Source organism: Myotis myotis, unplaced genomic scaffold (assembly GCF_014108235.1).
Source record: "Myotis myotis isolate mMyoMyo1 unplaced genomic scaffold, mMyoMyo1.p scaffold_m19_p_5, whole genome shotgun sequence".
Classification (NCBI taxonomy): Eukaryota; Metazoa; Chordata; class Mammalia; order Chiroptera; family Vespertilionidae; genus Myotis; species Myotis myotis.
This window is the reverse complement of record NW_023416357.1, coordinates 96,431,090-96,451,060: the sequence shown is the minus strand read 5'-3', so window position 1 is coordinate 96,451,060 and position 19,971 is coordinate 96,431,090. Positions and strand designations below refer to the sequence as shown.

At 53.4% G+C, this 19,971-nt stretch overlaps 1 protein-coding gene across 1 annotated transcript; it reads right to left on the bottom strand.

Moving 5' to 3' along the window:
* Positions 1 to 5,120: 5,120 nt before the first annotated feature.
* On the bottom strand, positions 5,121 to 19,401 carry TMEM114 (transmembrane protein 114). Its single transcript, XM_036309682.1, has 4 exons — positions 19,182 to 19,401; positions 18,869 to 18,949; positions 8,467 to 8,604; positions 5,121 to 6,659 (listed from the first exon to the last, which is right to left on the bottom strand). The coding sequence occupies exons 1-4, from the start codon at positions 19,399 to 19,401 to the stop codon at positions 6,427 to 6,429; spliced, it is 672 nt and encodes a 223-aa protein (XP_036165575.1). The 3' UTR covers positions 5,121 to 6,426.
* Positions 19,402 to 19,971: the final 570 nt, after the last annotated feature.

The window sequence follows — 19,971 nt, the reverse complement described above, 5'->3', positions numbered from 1 at the left end:
CTCCACTCCTTTACGGAACTTCTTCCCAGGTAAAGTACCCCATGTTTACCCACGCTGTTCATTGTCTGTCTCTGTCACACACACACACACACACACACACACACACACACACACGGCAGCGCTGGGAGGCGTTTCCGTCACTTTCATTCATTGCTAAGCCCCCAGTGCCCACACAGCCCCTGGCACCTCAGACATCCAACAAGCGTTTGCTGAGCGAGCAAACATGGGAGTGAGTGAATGGAGTGGCAAACAGAGTCGCGGTGGGGGTGAGGGTGGAGAGGAATTAGGTAAACACCAGCGCCCAGGCTCACTTTTGAGGTTTTGATTCTCTTGGGTTCAGTTGAGGCCCAACCGTTAGAACTTTCTAAGTCCCCAGCTGCTGTTACTGCCAAGTCTGGTTGGGAACCACTGTCTTAACCCTGTGCACCTCCTCACCCGCTGCTGAGCTCCTTTAGAGGCTCCCAATGCTCTCAAACTATAAGCGGAATGGAGTGGAGTGGAGTGGAGTGGAGTGGAGAGGAATGGAGTGGAGTGGAGTGGAGTGGAGTGGAATGGAGTGGAGAGGAATGGAGTGGAGTGGAGTGGAGTGGAGTGGAATGGAGTGGAGTGGAGTGGAATGGAGTGGAGTGGAGTGGAGTGGAGTGGAGTGGAGTGGAGTGGAGTGGAATGGAGTGGAGTGGAATGGAGTGGAGTGGAATGGAGTGGAGTGGAGTGGAGTGGAGTGGAGTGGAGTGGAGTGGAGTGGAATGGAGTGGAGTGGAGTGGAGTGGAGTGGAATGGAGTGGAGTGGAGTGGAGTGGAGTGGAGTGGAGTGGAATGGAGTGGAGTGGAGTGGAGTGGAGAGGAATGGAGTGGAGTGGAGTGGAGTGGAGAGGAATGGAGTGGAGTGGAGTGGAGTGGAATGGAGTGGAGTGGAGTGGAGAGGAATGGAGTGGAGTGGAATGGAGTGGAGTGGAGTGGAGTGGAATGGAGTGGAGAGGAAGGGAGTGGAGTGGAGTGGAGTGGAATGGAGTGGAGTGGAGTGGAGTGGAGTGGAGTGGAGTGGAGTGGAGTGGAGTGGAGTGGAGTGGAGTGGAGTGGAGTGGAGTGGAGTGGAAGGAGTGGAGTGGAGTGGAGTGGAGTGGAATGGAGTGGAGTGGAATGGAGAGGAATGGAGTGGAGTAGAATGGAGAGGAATGGAGTGGAGTGGAGTGGAGTGGAATGGAGTGGAGTGGAGTGGAGTGGAAGGAATGGAGTGGAGTGGAGTGGAGTGGAGTGGAGTGGAATGGAGTGGAGTGGAGTGGAGTGGAGTGGAGTGGAGTGGAGTGGAGTGGAGTGGAGTGGAGTGGAATGGAGTGGAGTGGAGTGGAGTGGAGTGGAGAGGAATGGAGTGGAGTGGAGTGGAGTGGAATGGAGTGGAGTGGAGTGGAGTGGAGTGGAGTGGAATGGAGTGGAGTAGAATGGAGAGGAATGGAGTGGAGTGGAGTGGAGTGGAATGGAGTGGAGTGGAGTGGAGTGGAGTGGAGTGGAGTGGAGAGGAATGGAGTGGAGTGGAGTGGAGTGGAATGGAGTGGAGTGGAGTGGAGTGGAGTGGAGTGGAGTGGAGTGGAGTGGAGTGGAGTGGAGTGGAGTGGAGTGGAGTGGAGTGGAGTGGAGTGGAGTGGAGTGGAGTGGAGTGGAGTGGAGTGGAAGTGAGAGTGGAGTGGAGTGGAGTGGAGTGGAGTGGAGTGGAGTGGAGTGGAGTGGAGTGGAGTGGAGTGGAGTGGAGTGGAGTGGGAGTGGAGTGGAGTGGAGTGGAATGGAGTGGAGTGGAGTGGAGTGGAGTGGAGTGGAGTGGAGTGGAGTGGAGTGGAATGGAGTGGAGTGGAGTGGAGTGGAATGGAGTGGAGTGGAGTGGAGTGGAGTGGAATGGAGTGGAGTGGAGTGGAGTGGAGTGGAAGGAGTGGAGTGGAGTGGAGTGGAATGGAGTGGAGTGGAGTGGAGTGGAGTGGAGTGGAGTGGAGTGGAGTGGAGTGGAGTGGAGTGGAGTGGAGTGGAGTGGAGTGGAGTGGAGTGGAGTGGAGTGGAGTGGAGGTGAGTGGAGTGGAGTGGAGTGGAGTGGAATGGAGTGGAGTGGAGTGGAGTGGATGGAGTGGAGTGGAGTGGAGTGGAGTGGAATGGAGAGGTGGAGTGGAGTGGAGTGGAGTGGAGTGGAGTGGAGTGGAGTGGAGTGGAGTGGAGTGGAATGGAATGGAGTGAGGTGGAGTGGAGTGGAGTGGAGTGGAGTGGAGTGGAGTGGAGTGGAGTGGAATGGAGTGGAGTGGAGTGGAGTGGAGTGGAGATGGAGTGGAGTGGAGTGGAGTGGAGTGGAGTGGAGTGGAGTGGAGTGGAAGTGGAGTGGAGTGGAGTGGAGTGGAATGGAGTGGAGTGGAGTGGAGTGGAGTGGAGTGGAGTGGAATGGAGTAGAATGGAGTGGAGTGGAATGGAGTGGAATGGAGTGGAGTGGAGTGGAGTGGAATGGAGAATGGAGTGGAGTGGAGTGGAGTGGAATGGAGTGGAGTGGAGTGGAGTGGAGTGGAGTGGAGTGGAGTGGAGTGGAGTGGTGGAATGGAGTGGAGTGGAGTGGAGTGGAGTAGAATGGAGTGGAGTGGAGTGGAGTGGAGTGGAGTGGAGTGGAGTGGAGTGGAGTGGAGTGGAGTGGAGTGGAGTGGAGTGGAGTGGAATGGAGTGGAGTGGAGTGGAGTGGAGTGGAGTGGAGTGGGTGGAGTGGAGTGGAGTGGAGTGGAGTGGAGTGGAGTGGAGTGGAGTGGAGTGGAGTGGAGTGGAGTGGAGTGGAGTGGAGTGGAGTGGAGTGGAGTGGGTGTGGAGTGGAGTGGAGTGGAATGGAATGGAGTGGAGTGGAGTGGAGTGGAGTGGAGTGGAGTGGAGTGGAGTGGAGTGGAATGGAGTGGAATGGAGTGGAGTGGAGTGGAGTGTGGAGTGGAGTGGAGTGGATGGAGTGGAATGGAGTGGAATGGAGTGGAGTGGAGTGGAGTGGAGTGGAATGGAGAGGAATGGAGTGGAGTGGAATGGAGTGGAGTGGAATGGAGTGGAGTGGAGTGGAATGGAGTGGAATGGAATGGAGTGGAGTGGAGTGGAATGGAGTGGTGGAGTGGAATGGAGTGGAGTGGAGTGGAGTGGAGTGGAGTGGAAGTGGAGTGGAGTGGAGTGGATGGAGTGGAGTGGAATGGAGTGGAATGGGGGAGTGGAGTGGAGTGGAGTGGAGTGGAGTGGAGTGGAGTGGAGTGGAGTGGAGTGGAATGGAGTGAGTGGAGTGGAGTGGAGTGGAGTGGAGTGGAGTGGAGTGGAGTGAGTGGAGTGGAGTGGAGTGGAGTGGAGTGGAGTGGAGTGGAGTGGAGTGGAGTGGAGTGGAGTGGAGTGGAGTGGCGTGGAGTGGGAGTGGAATGGAGTGGAGTGGAATGGAGTGGAGTGGAGTGGAATGGAGTGGAGTGGAGTGGAGTGGAATGGAGTGGAGTGGAGTGGAGTGGAGTGGAGTGGAGTGGAGTGGAGTGGAGTGGAGTGGAGAGAATGGAGTGGAGTGGAGTGGAGTGGAGTGGAGTGGAGTGGAGTGGAAGTGGAGTGGAGTGGAGTGGAGTGGAGTGGAGTGGAGTGGAGTGGAGTGGATGGAGTGGAGTGGAGTGGAGTGGAGTGGAGTGGAATGGAGTGGAGTGGAGTGGAGTGGAGTGGAGTGGAGTGGAGTGGAGTAGAATGGAGTGGAGTGGAGTGGAGTGGAGTGGAGTGGAATGGAGTGGAGTGGAGTGGAGTGGAGTGGAGTGGAGTGGAGTGGAGTAGAATGGAGTGGAGTGGAGTGGAATGGAGTGGAGTGGAGTGGAGTGGAGTGGAGTGAGTGGAGTGGAGTAGAATGGAGAGGAGTGGAGTGGAGTGGAGTGGAGTGGAATGGAGTGGAGTGGAATGGAATGGAGTAGAGTGGAGTGGAGTGGAGTGGAGTGGAATGGAGTGGAGTGGAGTGGAGTGGAGAGGAATGGAGTGGAGTGGAGTGGAGTGGAATGGAGTGGAGTGGAGTGGAGTGGAGTGGAATGGAGTGGAGTGGAGTGGAGTGGATTGGAGTGGTATGGAGTGGAGTGGAGTGGAGTGGAGTGGAGTGGAATGGAATGGAGTGGAGTGGAGTGGAGTGGAATGGAATGGAGAGGAGTGGAGTGGAGTGGAGTGGAGTGGAATGGAGTGGAGTGGAATGGAGTGGAGTGGAGTGGAGTGGAATGGAGTGGAGTGGAATGGAGTGGAGTGGAGTGGAGTGGAGTGGAGTGGAATGGAGTGGAGTGGAATGGAGTGGAGTGGAGTGGAATGGAGTGGAGTGGAATGGAGTGGAATGGAAGGGAGTAGAATGGAGTAGAATGGAGTGGAGTGGAATGGAGTGGAGTGGAGTGGAGTGGAGTGGAGTGGAGTGGAGTGGAGTGGAGTGGAGTGGAGTGGAGTAGAATAGAGTGGAGTGGAGTGGAGTGGAGGGAGTGGAGTGGAGTGGAGTGGATGAGTGGAGTTGAGTGGAGTGGAGTGGAGTGGAGTAGAGTGGAGTGGAGTGAATGGAGTGGAGTGGAGTGGAGGAGTGGAGTGGAGTGGAGTGGAGTGGAGTGGAGTGGAGTGGAGTAGAATGGAGAGGAGTGGAGTGGAGTGGAGTGGAGTGGAATGGAGTGGAGTGGAATGGAATGGAATGAGATGATTCCAAACCTTGCTCAATCATCAGCACCTCCTTACCATGGACCATGGGCACTACCATCCCACCTCCTCTCCATCTTTCTCCCCTCTCTCACTTCACCTCCCACCATTCTCCCTCAATTCTCCTTCTTTCTTTCCCTCAAATACATAAACCTGTACCTACCTCAGGGCCTTTGCACATACTGTCACCTGCCTAGTCTGCTGTTTCCTCACATAGCAGTTTCCTCTTTCATGTCTCAGCACAATGCCACCTCCTCCAAGATGCCCTCCCTGACTGTCCTCCATCTCATGAGCCTGTTTATGTTCTTCACAACGTTAATTACTATTTGAATTTCTCATATTATTGCTGGTCCACGTATTTATTGGCTGTTTCCATGTAGGTTAGTAAAGGCAGGGATCTTGTCATCCATTCACACCAAGAACAGTTCTTGACACATAGTAGGTGTTTGGTGAACATTTATTGAATGAGTGAGATCCTTTCCCAGTATTTGTCAGTTCCTTGAGTACACACGTTTTCTTCTGTTTTTATTCATTTTCGTTCCCCTAGCAGGATTCCTCAGTGTTGGCACTGCTGACATGTGGGACTGAGTCATTCTTTGTTGTGGGGCTGTCCTGTGAGCTGTAGGATGTTAGCAGCTCCCTGGCCTCCACCCACTAGATGCGAGTAGTACTCATCCCCAGTTGTAAGAACCAAAACTATCTCTAGACAGTGTCAAATGTTTCATCCCCAGTTGAGAACCCCTGCCTTGCATTTGCCCCATTCACTGCTGGACACGCTGAAAACAAATATTTTGAAGGCCTGCCTCTGACGCAGTTCCACCATATGACCAGCAGGTGGCAGAAAAGACCGCCTTTTCATTGACATGGTTGCCCTCAGTGCAAAAAATTTTTTTTCTTTCTTTTTTTTTTCTAGCCTGGTAACTCATTTTGCAGCCTTGCTCACTCACCCAGGTTGGGTTCTGCGGGCATTCCCCCCACTTTACACTTCTCCAGACTAAACAGAAAAGAAGCAGCAGCTGTGTCCTAACCCAAATGCAGATAGAAAAGTCAGTGGTGTAGGCCAAGCATGTCAAACTCAAAGGCTAACACGGGCCAAATAAATGAGGCATGCGGCCTGTGGGCCACAAGTTTGACATGCTTGTGTAGGCAGTGGCAGGAGTGGAAAGACAATCATCTAGGAATCAGGCAGATCTGAATGTCAGTCCCAGTCGTATTCCTTTCTCCCCAGGACCCTCAGCCAGTTAACATGTCTGCGTCCCACACGGTAACCATGTCCAAGCGGGAACCTGCTCAGAAAAGCTGTGGTAAATGATTGAGCACTGTTTCGGAAGGAGGAATATGCCACTAGCTCTGCTGTGCACCTTTGTGCAACTCACCTAACCTCTCTGGTCTTCCATGTCCTTACCAAAGAAGAGGAACTGACCCAAAGGGCAGCGGTGAGGATGAAATGAAACCAGAGCAGGCACACAGAGGCTGCAGTCTGCAATGCTCTGTTTATGATTAAGCGTTTGTTTTTGTCACAGTCCTACACTCCCTCGGCCTCCTCCAGCCCACCGGACACACAGCCGCATGCACACAGCACACAGCACACCATACTGGCACTGAGAGGACAGCAGGCCCAGAGCTCAGGCCACAGCATCCTGGGGTTGGCCCCTCACCTCCACTGGTGGTCTTTGTGGAACAGGAGACCACAGCCCACCAAGATGGGTCCCTGAGGCCCAGGCCAGCCTCCCTCCCACCACCACCCGGCCTCCAGACTCAGATGGCCTGGTCCTGCCTCCGTCTCAGGTTGAGCACGCGGGCTGCTGCCAGGAAGGCTGCCCCGGTGAGCAGCTCGGCGATGAAACTGACCCAGCCCAGGGCCAGGGACCAGCCGAAGCGGATGTCCACCTGGTCCAGGAGGGCCGTCTCCTCCAGCAGACACAGCGCCTCCCGGAAGGCGGCAGCCGAGTACGCGATGTAGATGCTGATGCCAGCAAGCGTGATGAGGGCTGCAGGGGACAGAGGAGAGCAGATCTAACCCTGCCGGCCTCCTCCCCCAGCCCAGCCACCCTGCCCTCTCCCAGCGTGTCCTCCTTCCACCCCAGGGCCTTTGCCCAGGCCGGTCCCTCTGCCCCATGCACCCTCCCTTCCCTACCCTTCCTTTTTTTAAAAAATATATTTTATTGATTTTTTACAGAGAGGAAGGGAGAGAGATAGAGAGTTAGAAACATCGATGAGAGAGAAACATCGATCAGCTGCCTCCTGCATACTCCCTACTGGGGATGTTCCCGCAACCCAGGTACATGCCCTTGACCGGAATCGAACCTGGGACCCTTCAGTCCGAAGGCCGACACTCTATCCACTGAGCCAAACCGGTTTCGTCCCCTTCCCTTCCTGATGCCATCACTTACCTCCTCTCCATCCCCATATCTCAGCTCACGGGTCTGTTCTGAGCCTCACAGCCCCCACATAGCCCTCCATGATGGCCCAGGTCTGAACTGTCATTTTGCATCTATTTGCTTTGGGGTTTTTGTTTTGTTTTGTTCTCCATTCATCAGTTTATTTTGTTACTTAGATTCCACATATGAGTGCGATCATGTGATACTTGTCTTTCTCTGACTGACTTATTTCACTCAGCATGATACTCTCCAGGTCCCTCCGTGCTGTCTCAAAGGGTAAGAGGTCCTTCTTTTTTACTGCTGCACAGTATTCCATGGTGTAGATGTACCACAGCTTTTTATCCACTCACCTACTGACGGGCACTTAGACTGTTTCCGGCTCTTAGCTATTGCAAATTGCGCTGCTATGAACATAGGGGTGCATACATTCTTTCTGATTGGTGCTTTGGGTTTCTTAGGATATATTCCCAGGAGTGGGATCACTGGGTCACATGGCGGTTCCACATTTAATTTTCTGAGGAAACGCCATACTGTCTTCCACAGTGGCTGCAGGAGCCTGCATTCCCACCAGCAGTGCACCAGGGTTCCCTTTTCTCCGCATCCTCGCCAGCACTTGTCATTGGCTGACTTGTTGATGGTAGCCATCCTGGCAGGCGTGAGATGCTACCTCAATTGTGCATTTATTTGTGAAATGACTTAGCTAATGTCTGTCTGCCCCAATGGGCTGAGTCCCAGGGGCTTCGAAGATAAGTACTTAGCGCTGTGCTGCCCAGTCCCGGTGCGGACTTTATTGAAATAGGCAGCTCCGCCCTTCACTGGCGCCCCCACGTGGCAGAGCTCCGCGGCCTGGTCTGCGGCTCCCGCCCTGCACCGCGCGGGTTAGAGGACTTCGCCATCACAGAAAGTTTAATGGGGCAGTGCTGGGAACAGCCAGCCCGTGCTGCAGCCCATCTTTGAAAGCCTCGGGGCTGCCAAGCAAACGGTGCTGCCGTGTGCAAGTGTGCACGCAGGCAGAGCCGCGCCTGTGAGCGGCAGGTGCACAGGAGAGCAGGCGGCCAGGGCGCGGTCCCTGACAGCCCACCGCCTGCGGGGGACGCTCCCCTGCGGCTCCTTTGGTGAAACCGCGGGAGCAATTCTCAGTCCCTGCCCCCACCCCGCCGTCTACCTCCCGGGACCACAGACCCAGGGGCCCTGGGCTGGAAGCCCCTCATTCTTCCAATTGGGATGTCACCGATGGGGAAGCTGAGCCCCCGAGGCGTTGGGCCCCCCTCCCTTCCCTTCTCTTCCCCTCCCTTCCCTTCCCCTCCCCTCCCCTCCCCTCTCCTCCCCTCCCCCCTTCCCTCCCCTCCCCTTCCTTGCTGGGGGTTACTGCACAGCCCCTCCTGCAGCCGGAACCCCAGGTAGGGCGGGCACCTACCTCCAAAGAGGAAGAGGGTCCCCGTGAGCAGCAGGAGGAGGGAGGCTCGGAGGAGGAAGCTCAGAAACCCTGTCATCCCCCCAAACACCATGAGGATGAGGCTGAGGGGGAGCAGAATCACGAAGGTCCCGTGCATGGCTGAGGAGAGAGGGGGCAGGCGAGGGTTACCAACGCCCTGCAGCCGGTCAGCAAGCATTTCCTGGGCACCTCCTGGTTTTAATTAACACGGCCATTACTATTACTCACAATAATAACAACCACAGTGACTGAGGCTCGTCCGTGCGAGGTTTGTGTCGAATAAGCATCACGCTTCATTCCGGGCCCTGCGAGGTAGGAACTGCTATGGTTCACCCGCTCATTCGCGCAGCGGCTAAGGTTTGTTGAGCGTAAACGGTGTGCCGGGCACATCGGCCGGCCGGCTCAGTAGCAAACACACCGAGCCTTCTCCCCTCGTGGGGCTGAGATTTAGGGAGTGGAGTGAAGCAGTGGACACAGAAACAAGTGACAGAGTTGAGAGACGGTGACAGATGCGCGGGGAGGGGAGTGAACAAAGCAGAGGGGGGTTCCGGCGGTGATTTCCCCTGAGGAAGTGACATCCCCCCCCCGCCCCCCCTCTAAAGACCTTCGGGAGGTGAGGGAAGCAGGTGCGGGGTGAAGGGCAGGGGTCACAGGTCAAGACGGGAGTGTGCTGGTGAGGTGGAGTCCCCTGGGGAAGCGGGTGAGGGCGGCACGGAGTGATGGAACGGAGAGGCACTTCACATCACAAGGCATGATCAGAACTCGGGTTACAAGATCAGAAAGTACAAGAGGACGAATTACGTGAAAGCCAAGACCCATGGTGATGGGGGGGAGGGCGGGGGGGGGGGGGAGGGCTGGAGGACCTCTGGGGTTTCAAGATCTCCAGGTCTAAACAGTTGCCACCACTTTGGCTCTGAGCCTCCCGGCAGCCAAAGCAGACAGGAAACAATTGCAAAGTTCTCTTTCACCAGGCACTCACTCATTCACCAAATACATGCCGGTCATTTGCCCCGAGCTGGGAACTGAGCCTCTTTAAATCTTTTTGGCGACAAGCTGGGCAGGACTACAAATCCAGTCCTCTCCCCTTCAGGGCGGGAGCTGCACTCCCTCGGGAAGCCTGTCCCTGCACCGGGCCTGCCACGCCCCCTCTCTGGGCCCTGGGCTCCCAGCCACTGTCCTGGCCTTTGTTCCCTGGTGTTGTGGCATCTTAGTCACTTCCCTGTCTCACCTGCTGAGCCCTGAGCTCCTTGACGAGCCAGATCTTGTCTCCTGTGCAATGGTATCCCTGGGTGTATCCCTGAGTGTCTAGTCGGGCTCTTAAGGTGAGTGTTCAACAGGCATTTGTGGACCTAATTAATTAAGAGCTAAAACAATAAAACTATGGCAGTGCTGCTGTTTTTTTACAATGAGCTTAGGATGTACCTGTGCCTCTGGGGTGTGTGTGTGTGTGTGTGTGTGTGTGTGTGTGTGTACTTTGGAGGGAAAGCAGAGATGGAAGGAGAGATTGACAGAGACGAAAGAGGAAAAATACATCTTTAAGTATTTGAGGGTTTTTTAAGTTTGCCTTCTTCATTTTCCACGCGTACTATACACCACACTCAATTCCGTCAAGAAGTAAATAGAAAAGCAGCTACACAGGTCATGCATCGTGTGCTGGGGGTGTGACTGCTGAGAAAACTGGGTGTTTTTCATAGACATCACTAACCATCCCGATATGTTTCCTCCTTCCCGGGCATGAAGGAGACCGCACGATCCCGCTGTCAGATTGGGCAGGGTCGCATGTTCCTGGCCGGTATAGAGCGAGAGGAAAGGCCGGGCAAGGTAAGAGAGCAAAAGCCCTGAGGCACCTGACTGTTCCTAGGAGACCGTGGCTGGGAGGCCCGTGGCTGGGAGGCCCGTGGCTGGGAAGCTTGTGAGATGGCCTCACTGTGGCTAAATGCATGGATTTCAGGGCCAGGTGGTCAGCATTTGAGGTCAGGCTGTGCCTGGGGCCTTGGTATGTCACTCATCCCTCAGAGGCCCCTTCTCTGCAGGTGTGAGATGGAGGGGATGCTACCTGGCTCGCAGTGACTCGTAATTTAGTCTGTGTCGTAGAGTAAGTGCTCACTAAGTCATCACCCTGCCAGTGATCAGGAAGGTGAAGATAATGATTCAGTGTGACTTCCACTGTGACCATAGCACCTTGTCTTCACTCTCTAAATGCCGCCACCTTGGTGAGTCAGGAAGACAAGGCATATCTCCGTGCCCCCTTCCCCCTTCTCCGTGCCTACCCCTCCCCCCCAGGGCTGTCACAGAAGAAAATGTGATTGGGGGAGGAGACCTGTGGCCTTCCTCCCTCCCTCCCTGCCCCCTCCTCCCTTCCTTCCTCCCTTTCTTAAGGAAAAATCATGGGCAAGGAACCACAGTAGCTGGTGTGAAACCTGGTCCTGTGGGCCTGGTGCCTGCCTGGCCCTGCCTCCAGACGCCGGCTGAGAAATGAAATCATTTCTCATTTAGAAATTAATGAGGTTTCCCAGAGCCGCCTCCGCCTGGCGCCCGCACGCAGGGTCCCCAGATGCTCCGCCAGCTGACTTGATGTACGCATTCAATTAAAAGCCCGGGAAGAACAGGTCCCCGCCCCCACCTCCAGAGTTGTAAGAGCCCCTGCTGAAATTTACTTTACCGTCTTCTATTTTTTTTCACGGGCCTTCGCCTTTGTTATTTCTTAATTTTTCCTGCAGTCTCAGAGCAGGAGTGCTGTCCTCTCTGGGTATGTGCCCCTCGCCAGCCACGTCACATTCAGAAACTAATGCCTATGGGCCTAGAGAGGGGTGAGCTCTGAGGCAGAGCCCCGACACCCCGGCAGACAAGGTCCCTGTCGGCAGGGACAGGAGAGAGACCAGTGAGGAGAGGGAGGCAATCATGGACTTGGACATGTCCAGAGGAAATAGGCATGATGAAGGGGGTAAGGGGGGGAGAGGAACGGGGTGGAGGGCAGTGAGGGGGAGCACTGCTTTGGATACAGTGGTTGTATTTGTTTCCTCAGGCTGCCGTGACAAATTACTGCCAACTAGGTGTCTTAAACACAGCAGGGCTTTCTTCTCTCGTGCTCTGGAGGCCTCAAGTGCAAAATTGAGGTGTCAGCAGGGCCACAGTCCCTCCAGAACCCTTCCCCACCTCTCCAGCTCCCAGTGGTGGCCGACCGCCTCTGATCACCATTCCTTGGCTTGTGGCAGCCTCACGCCAGCATCTACCTCCATCTCCATACGGCCTTCTTTTCTCGCCTCTGATTCTCCTTTTCCTATCAGGACACTTGGTATAGGCCTGAGAGCCCACCGATTTAACTCAGGGTGATCTCATCTCAAGATCCTTCACTTAATTGCATCTGCAAAGACTTTTTTTCCAAATAATGTCCCATTCCCAGGTACGTGGACCTGACTTTGGGGGGTGACACCTTCCAATCCCTTATAGTTTACCGTGGGGACGCTGCAGATGATAGCTAAGGTTACTCTGTAAAATTAATGATAATGTTGGCAGGCCATGGTTTCATCAAGGGCAAATGAGTACCCAAGTGCAAGAAATCTTTTTGACTCAAAAATGCTTTGTTGCTAGACAACCACCTGAATGGGAGAAGATATTTGCAAATGATACATCTGATAAAGGGTTAATATCCAAAATATATAAAGAATACATACAACTTAACACCAAAAAAAACAAACAATCCAGTTTTTAAAAAAAAAAAATGGGCGAAGTGCCTGAATAGACACTTCTCCAAGGAGGACATATGGATGGCAAATCGGCACATGAAAAATGCTCAACATCACTAACCATCAGGAAAAACGCACATTAAAACCACAATGAGATCTCACCTCAAACCTGTCAGAATGGCTATCATCAGCACATCAACAAACAACAAGTGTTGGTGAGGATGTGGAGAAAAGGGAACCTTCATGCACTGTCGGTGGGGATGTAAATTGGTGCAGCCGCTGTGGAAAACAGTGTGGAAGTGCCTTAAAAAATTAAAAGTGTAACCACCATATGACCCAGCAATTCCACTTCTGGGTATTAATCCACAGAAATACAAAATACCAGTTCGAAAAAAAAGCATATGCACTCCCATGTTTATTGCAGCATTACTAGTAATAACCAAGATATGGAAGCAATCTAAGTGTCCACTGATAGACAAAGAGATAAAGAAGAGATGGTGCATATACACAATGGAACATGACTCAGCCATAAAAAAGAATGAAATCTTGCCATCTGCAGCGGCATGGATGGACCCAGAGGGTACTGCGCTGAGTGAATCAAGTCAGCCGGAGAGAGACAAATAACGAATGATTTCACTTATGTGTGGGATGCAAAAATAAATAATCAAACAAGACCAAAAAAAAGTGCTTTGTTACAAGGAAAAAGAAAGCAAACCCAGAAAGAAGCTAAGGTGTTCCCGCCAAGGAAAGCGGTGCTTGTGGCTGCTCCATGCTCACACTGTTCAAAGAATGGCTGGGTGGGAAAACGGGGCTCCCACAAAGCTCGCAACATCAGGGGCCCCAGGTGGTTGGCTAAGTAACAGATCTACTCTTAACGACAGCAGGCATATGCCTTTCCTCCAGAAACACCAGAAGCTCTGGCCAACGAAGAACGTCTCAGGAACCCTTTCCCACAGAGGGAAATGCCACTGTCTTTCCTTTCAAATCTTGTCCATGTGACTGTGGGACTCCAACTCCTTCGGTCCTGTTATGCCTGGTAAGAATGTGGATGTCTAAAATTGTTGTGAATATCTATCCTTGAGTCTGTGGTCACCAGAACTTAGCCCGCTTGAGGGTGGGGGCTGACCCTGGTTATCTTCATGGTCTCCAGGATGCATTGTGGTGATATGGGAGGAGCAGGACTCTACAAGCAAAGACCTAAGTTCAGAGCCTTACTCCACCTCTTACCAAGCAAATGATGTCCCCTCTCAAAAGCCTGCTTCCTCACCTGTTGATTGGCCCCTGGATTATATCCTGGTTTTGCCAAGCTGTTATGGCCTTTGAATGTTGGAACAATTGTTTCTTTATTGTCCTCAAGTACCTTAGGCTCTGCCGGTAGGACTTTTTAATTCCCATTTCACAGACGAGAAAACTAGGATGCAAGGTTCCTATGTTAGTTGCTCAAGATGGAACAGCTATGAAGAGTCAGAGCTGGAATGGAACAACAAAGGAGGCTGACAAAGGGTGGTGGGACTGCGACAAGGGGTGTTTAACCCAGCCTGGGAGTGAGGAAGGACTTGGGGGAAAGGAGACAACTTAACTGAAACCAGGAGGACAGATGAGGAGGTGGTAACTAGACAGAGAGAAGGGATGAGTGTTCCCAAAAGAGGGGGCAGAATGTGCCAAGACCTCAAAGAGGAGGTACCTAGAAAGCACACATAGCTTGGCTCTTGCAGCTGGAGAGACAGGAAGGGGTCACAAATAGTTACCTACACTGCTCCCTAGGGCTTCCTGTTAGGGCTAGTTTGATGGAATATATAACATTCTTCTTAGAGAAGATTCAAACAACACCTCTTTGGCCACCCTCAACTCCTCTCTCTTCCTCTCCTCCCCTAATGAACCTCCAGGAATGCTTGGAGGCACATCCTTCCAGTCTTTTTTCTATATATTCCCATGTCTTCCCATATATTTACCTATTTCTCTAAGACACACACTTGAATGTGTTTGATCACCCACAGCATCTCACCCTTATAATTGCCAGGCTTGTCTTCTTTCTTAATGGCATATAAAATAAAGATGCATCTTAAAATGTTGGCATATACTCATAGAGAAGGTATAATATCGGGAGGTTTAGGGGAGAGGGATAACAAATGGAATCATACTGCCCATAACACGCTGAACCTGCTTTGTTCATTCTGCAGTATATCTTCTTGTTCTGTGCATGTGCATGTGTTATTTTTGCAGGACACATAATATTCCATAGAATGGATATACCCCATGTGAATGCTTAGCCATGACTCCACGCATAAGCACTGCAGCTGAGTCTTGCTTTTCAATGTTACAAAAATGATATGGCAAACCCCCGAAAAGTGGAATTACTTGAATATGAGTTTTTTTTTTAGTTTAGAATGTGTGCTTGACTTTCACGGGGCACCTGAAGCCTGGGGCTCTATGCCTGGAGGAGCTCAGACCCCAGGCACGTGCTGCCTCCCTGCTATGCACACATCACATAAAAGTTCCCTCCTAGGCCCAGGGAGCCTCTTAACATCAGTATGTCCCAATCCTTTCTCTGAGTCGGTCCCCACCATCTCCTCTCCTGCTGGAAACCAATCTTGTCATTTTCCAACCTGCCTCCTCGGAGGATGGCCGGCCAGGCCACTAGCCCTCGGTCCAGCTTCTGCCATTGGTTTGCTGTGTTGGGCAAGACACTGACCCCTCTGGGTCTGGGGTGCTTGTCTGGGGGATGACCAGCCTGACCTTCCTCCTGGGCTCTTGGAAGGTGACAGGGAGGTCAGACACGGGGAGGGCTTGAGGTGCACCCAAGAGGCACTTCCAGTTGTGTCTGGAACACACTGCACTCTGTCCTGCCTCGCACCCCTGCACCAACTACTCCTCCTCATCCCTGGTTGCCTGTCTGGAGGAGGAAGAGTAGCACAGCAGGAATCCAAACCCAAGAAAGGCCAGGAGCCCCTCCTCTGGGCTGACGTGGCCTCCGGTCTTAGTACACTCATGTGATACTGACATTACACTTGGTGTGTCATCATTCTAAAAGGGTTAGAAACGGCCTGCATTCAAATCCCAGATCTTCCGGTTACTGTGCGAACTTTGGTAATTTACCTAACCTCTCTGTGCTTTGGTTTCCTCATTTGAAAAGTGAAGATGATAACAATAGTACCTGCCTCTTGGGGTGGTTGTGAAAGCTCCATTTTACAGATGAAGAGCCTGCAGCTAAGGGAAGCAATATGACCTAGAGGAGGAGGAGATGTTAATTGTGCTCCTACTGTGAGCAGTGCCCTCCAAGTTGGGTGCTTTGCTTATGTGACCTCATTTCATCTCAAAGCAGCCTGTTTAAGGAAGCAGGTGACTTGCCAGAAGTCACACAGCTGATAAGAGGTGGGCCTTTGTCTATGATAGGGCTGACCCGGTCCCTCCTGACAAGTAGCAGGTAACTCAGGGCCAGTTAGCACAACCCATCCCCTCCACCACAGTGATTGGCTCAGACCTGGGCATGTGATCTCGTCTGGTCCAATGAGAAGCCTATCTGAAGGTTTTGCAGAATTATTTAAGAAATAGAAAGTCTCCTTCTACTTGGGTTGCTCAGACTGGGGAGGATTTGAAAACAGAACCCAAACAGGAGCAAAACCCAGAGAGGAAAAGAAAGAAATTGAGTTTAGTTCTCTGGATGCCAGAAGGCTGGAGCTTTCCAGTTACTTGGACTAGGAAGCAAGTTTAAACAAGTACAATTTGAGTTTCTGTCACTTGCCATCAAAAGACTCCGGGCTGATACAACTAGACTGTGGCTCTTTTATCTACACTGTGCTGAATTGGATGACCTCTCTTCACCAAAAATTATTCCAGGCCCTGCCTGCTTGGGTTTTCTTGGAGGACAAATCCAAGCTTCTTCCCATACTCCCCCACTAGGGCTTGGCCAAGAAGCTGACCCAGAAAACATGCTGCCTTGACAACTAGCCTCTCTTCTTCATGGCCTCTGCAGCAGGTCCTTAAAGAAATAGAATATCTTCACATCATCAAAGAGCTTGGACAAGATTCAAAATTCGTTCTGGGGATAAGAAGATTCTGGGAAAAGCTGTCTCCAGGGGTGATCTGCAACAAACACACGGTCTGAAGGGCACCCTGCTCTCTTCCATGGGTGACATAATGGCAATAATAGCAGCTACCACTTAAGGGGCACTTACAAGGCCAGGCACTGCCTACAGCTCTTTAAAAACACTCTCCCATTTCATCCCTTGCATATCCTTATGAAAAGAGATGACAGTTATGCTCATTTTTCCCAGGAGAGGTACAGAGGCTTGACCAGGCCACACACCTAGTTGGCAGTGAGGCTGAGGGTTAGTCCTAGGCCAGAGGCTGCACAGATGAACAGACTCTGGATTTGAGTTTTGCCTGTTTCTTAAAGTCCTGGAGCACACAGGGGTGTTGCATCATCAAGATTCACCAAAAAAACCAGACCAGAGCCACCCAATTTACCCGTAGATGTGTTCAGTAGGCAGAATGCCAGCACCCAGCCCAGCAAAGGATCAGCACTCCATAGATGAGGCCACATCTAAAAGAGGCTGGAGAAATGGTCAAGAGGACTTGCCTTTATTGAGCATGTATTATGTGCCTAGCACTTTTAGATGAAATCATTCTTTCATGCAGCATAGGCACCCCACAATGACCAGGCCCTATGTGAGGTGCAAGGTAAAGTTATATATTTTTCATCCAGCTAGTTTGTGGGAGCCTGACCACACCCCCTCATGGTTTTGACATCTCATTTTGAAAGAAGTGGAAAGAGAAGCTCAGAGAGGTTAAGACACCTATCCCAGGTTCACAGAGGGTCCTGGTAAGGGACTGAGCTGGGATTTGAACCCCAATTTCCTTACTTTAAGGTCAGGAACTCGATTATTCTTGAAACAATGCTCCAGGAACTCCCAAAAGTTCCCCCTGGTCCAGCTTGGGGCTGAGGACAGAGTCCTTGGTACCTCCATCTTTTGTCAACTCACATATTCCTGGTGTCTGGAGGATGTCTCCTTCAGTGGGACTTCATGCAGTGGTGTGCTGGAACTGGGTCATATCAGCTCACAAGACCCAACTATTACATTTTAGGGATGAGCCCGTTAACATCATGTTGATAGCTAGAAATTGACCACACTAGAAATATTTACACCACAGAAATTGGCAAACGCTATAAATCAAGACTCCCTTCCCCCCGAGAGCCAGTTGTTAAATATTTCCTAGCAAGCCACTGGACTACAGAGAAACAGTTCTGGTTCATTAATTTACTCATTCATTCAACAAATATATACTGAGTTCCACCTCTAACCTATAGTCTGCATTCACTCTCATACCTGCTCAGAAAGCCTTGCTTCATGGCCTACTCTATGCCAACCTCTGTGCTAACTACTGGGGATTCCGCAGTGGCCAGACAGGCATGGTCCCCACCCTCATGGAGCTCACAGTCTAATGAGGGCATCAGATTTTAACCCCCAAAAGGTCACACAACCTGTATTAGGAATAGAAGCTTGACCAAGCTGGCAAGTAGGAGCAGACAGACTATAGGTCGAGGGTATGGCATGTGCAAAGTCCCTGTGGCCAGAGGAAACTTGGCATGTTCTCAGGACGGGCCCAAGGCCAGCATAGTTCATAGTTACAAAGAAAAGAGCGAAGGGGACCATGGAATTGGAAAGGGACCCTGGCAGCCTGGTGGGCCGTGTTAGGGACAAGCCTCAGTAAGTCTATCAAAAAAGGCCCACATTTTGCAAGGTCTATGGAACTCAGTCCTCATTGCCTTACCAGATCCTTTCTACGGTGCATCGCTGGGCCTCAGTTTCCTTGCTGGAAAAATGAAGATGGAAATGGAGGTTGTGGGATTAAATGGCGACATAGATGGGCAGCATCTGGCTCCGTGTCTGGCCCGCTACAAGCTGAACTATTACATTTATCTCCCTCCCTCCACAAGTGTTCTTTCGGCCCCTGTCTGCCTTCTTGCATTCCGTCCTTACACCTTCACTGCGCTCCAGGCTCTATGCTGGGCACTGTGATAAGAAGTGGGCCTTTATCTGCGATAGGGCTGGCCCTCTCCCTTGCTACAAGTACCAGCTCACTTAGTGATGTGGGAAATCAGCCGTGACCACGGCAGACACCGTGGCCCCTGGAAGGAGAGGGCTGTTTTCTGCCTCCGAATTGCCTTCCCTGAACCATTCAGCAAGTATTTATTCCATCTGGCCACAGCCAGGCCACTCCTCCTCAACTCCCCATCTCCCTCCCTCGCTTTTGTATCTTCAACAGTGAGGATACAAATGAGGCTGACATGGGTGCGCCTGGTGGTCCACGGGATCAGACCTGCTCTCTTTGGGGCATTCAGCTCCCCAGCGGGTGTAGGTGTCTCCTGGGATCACCCGCCCTCCCTCATGCCGCTGTCACTCTAAAATGCAACTGCGAGTTCCCCCATCTGTCTCCCCAGCGGGTCTGCGAGCTCCTGGAGGGCAGGCCTGGGTCTTACTCCTCAGCACCCTGCCTGGAGCACAGAAAGCCTGTCGTCAGCGTTTGTCGAACGAATCCTAGACCGCACCCGGTTCCAGGTGCAGCCAGAGAGGCCCTACCTACTCCCTCCCCCCGCCCCGTCCGCCCCGCCCCGCCCCCGCCCGCCTGTGGGAGAGGGGCTCCCAAACTGGTGGCCAGCCCCGGGGTCTCCCTCCAAACCCCCTTCTCGGACTCACTGAGAAGTTGTCGGCTAGAGTCGCTGACCGTCACGTTCTCCTGCCAGAAGGGGTTCATCAGCGGCGCGCACGGGCTCTGGACTGGAGGGGGCAGAGGAGGCATTGGGCCGGCGCCCTGGAGTTGGGACCCCAGCCCGCAGGTGCCCCCAAGCCCCCAGGTGCCCCACCGGGAGCGCGAGTGGAGAGTCGGTCTCAGAGGGATGCTGGCAGCCGCCGCTCCCTGCCCACCGCCCTCCCGCCCCGGGACCACGCGTTCGAGGCTCGGCGGCTCGCGGAGGGGTGCGCGCCCAGCAACAGGTCCCCGGCCCCTTACCCCGGCAGGTCCGCCAGAGACCGGAGTGCGAGCTCAGAGGCTCGAGCTGGCTGCGGTTGGCGCCCCCTGCACCGCCCCGCACCTCCCGGGCGCCGCTTTCCAGCCGCCGCGTGTCGATGATGTACCAGAAGTCGGTGCCGATGGCGGCCGCCAGCAGCACGAAGCTCAGCGCCCCGGCCAGCGCCGCCACCCCCGCCAGCACCGCCAGGGGCACCCGCATGGCCCAGCTCCCGGTCCGCTGCCCGCGCCGCCCAGCGGGGGTCTGGAACCCCGGCCCTGGACCCCGATCCTTCCCGCGTCCCTGGCTCCGCCCCTCAGAGTTTCACCTGCTCCCTCAGACCACACTCCCACCAGCCCAAGCGTACCCTCTCTTCCCTCTCCTCACTTCTTCCCCAGGCCCTTCTCCCTCCAACCCCCACCTCACTCTCCAAGAACCCCCAGCGTTGCCCACTCTGCCCTGCCCTCCCTTTCCACCCCAGCCTTCCTTACTCTCCCTACACCTCCTCCTCAACTCCCCCCTCCCCCCGCCCTCCCTCCGTGTGTCAGGAGGAGTCCTCCTTCGCCCGCCCTTCCACAGCTCCTGCTCCCCGCCCCACGGTGCACCCCCTCCTTCTCTGTGTGGGGAGTCTGGGCGGTGTAGAGGAGGGAAGGTGGCCTTGCACAAACTGGGGGAGTAAGAAGAAGGGGCGCTGTGGGCCTCACAGCCCCCAGGCTTACGGATAATCCTCAGTAGCCTCTCACCGTGCAGTTCCAATAACCCTTCCTCCAAAATCACCTTCAGCTGATTTTC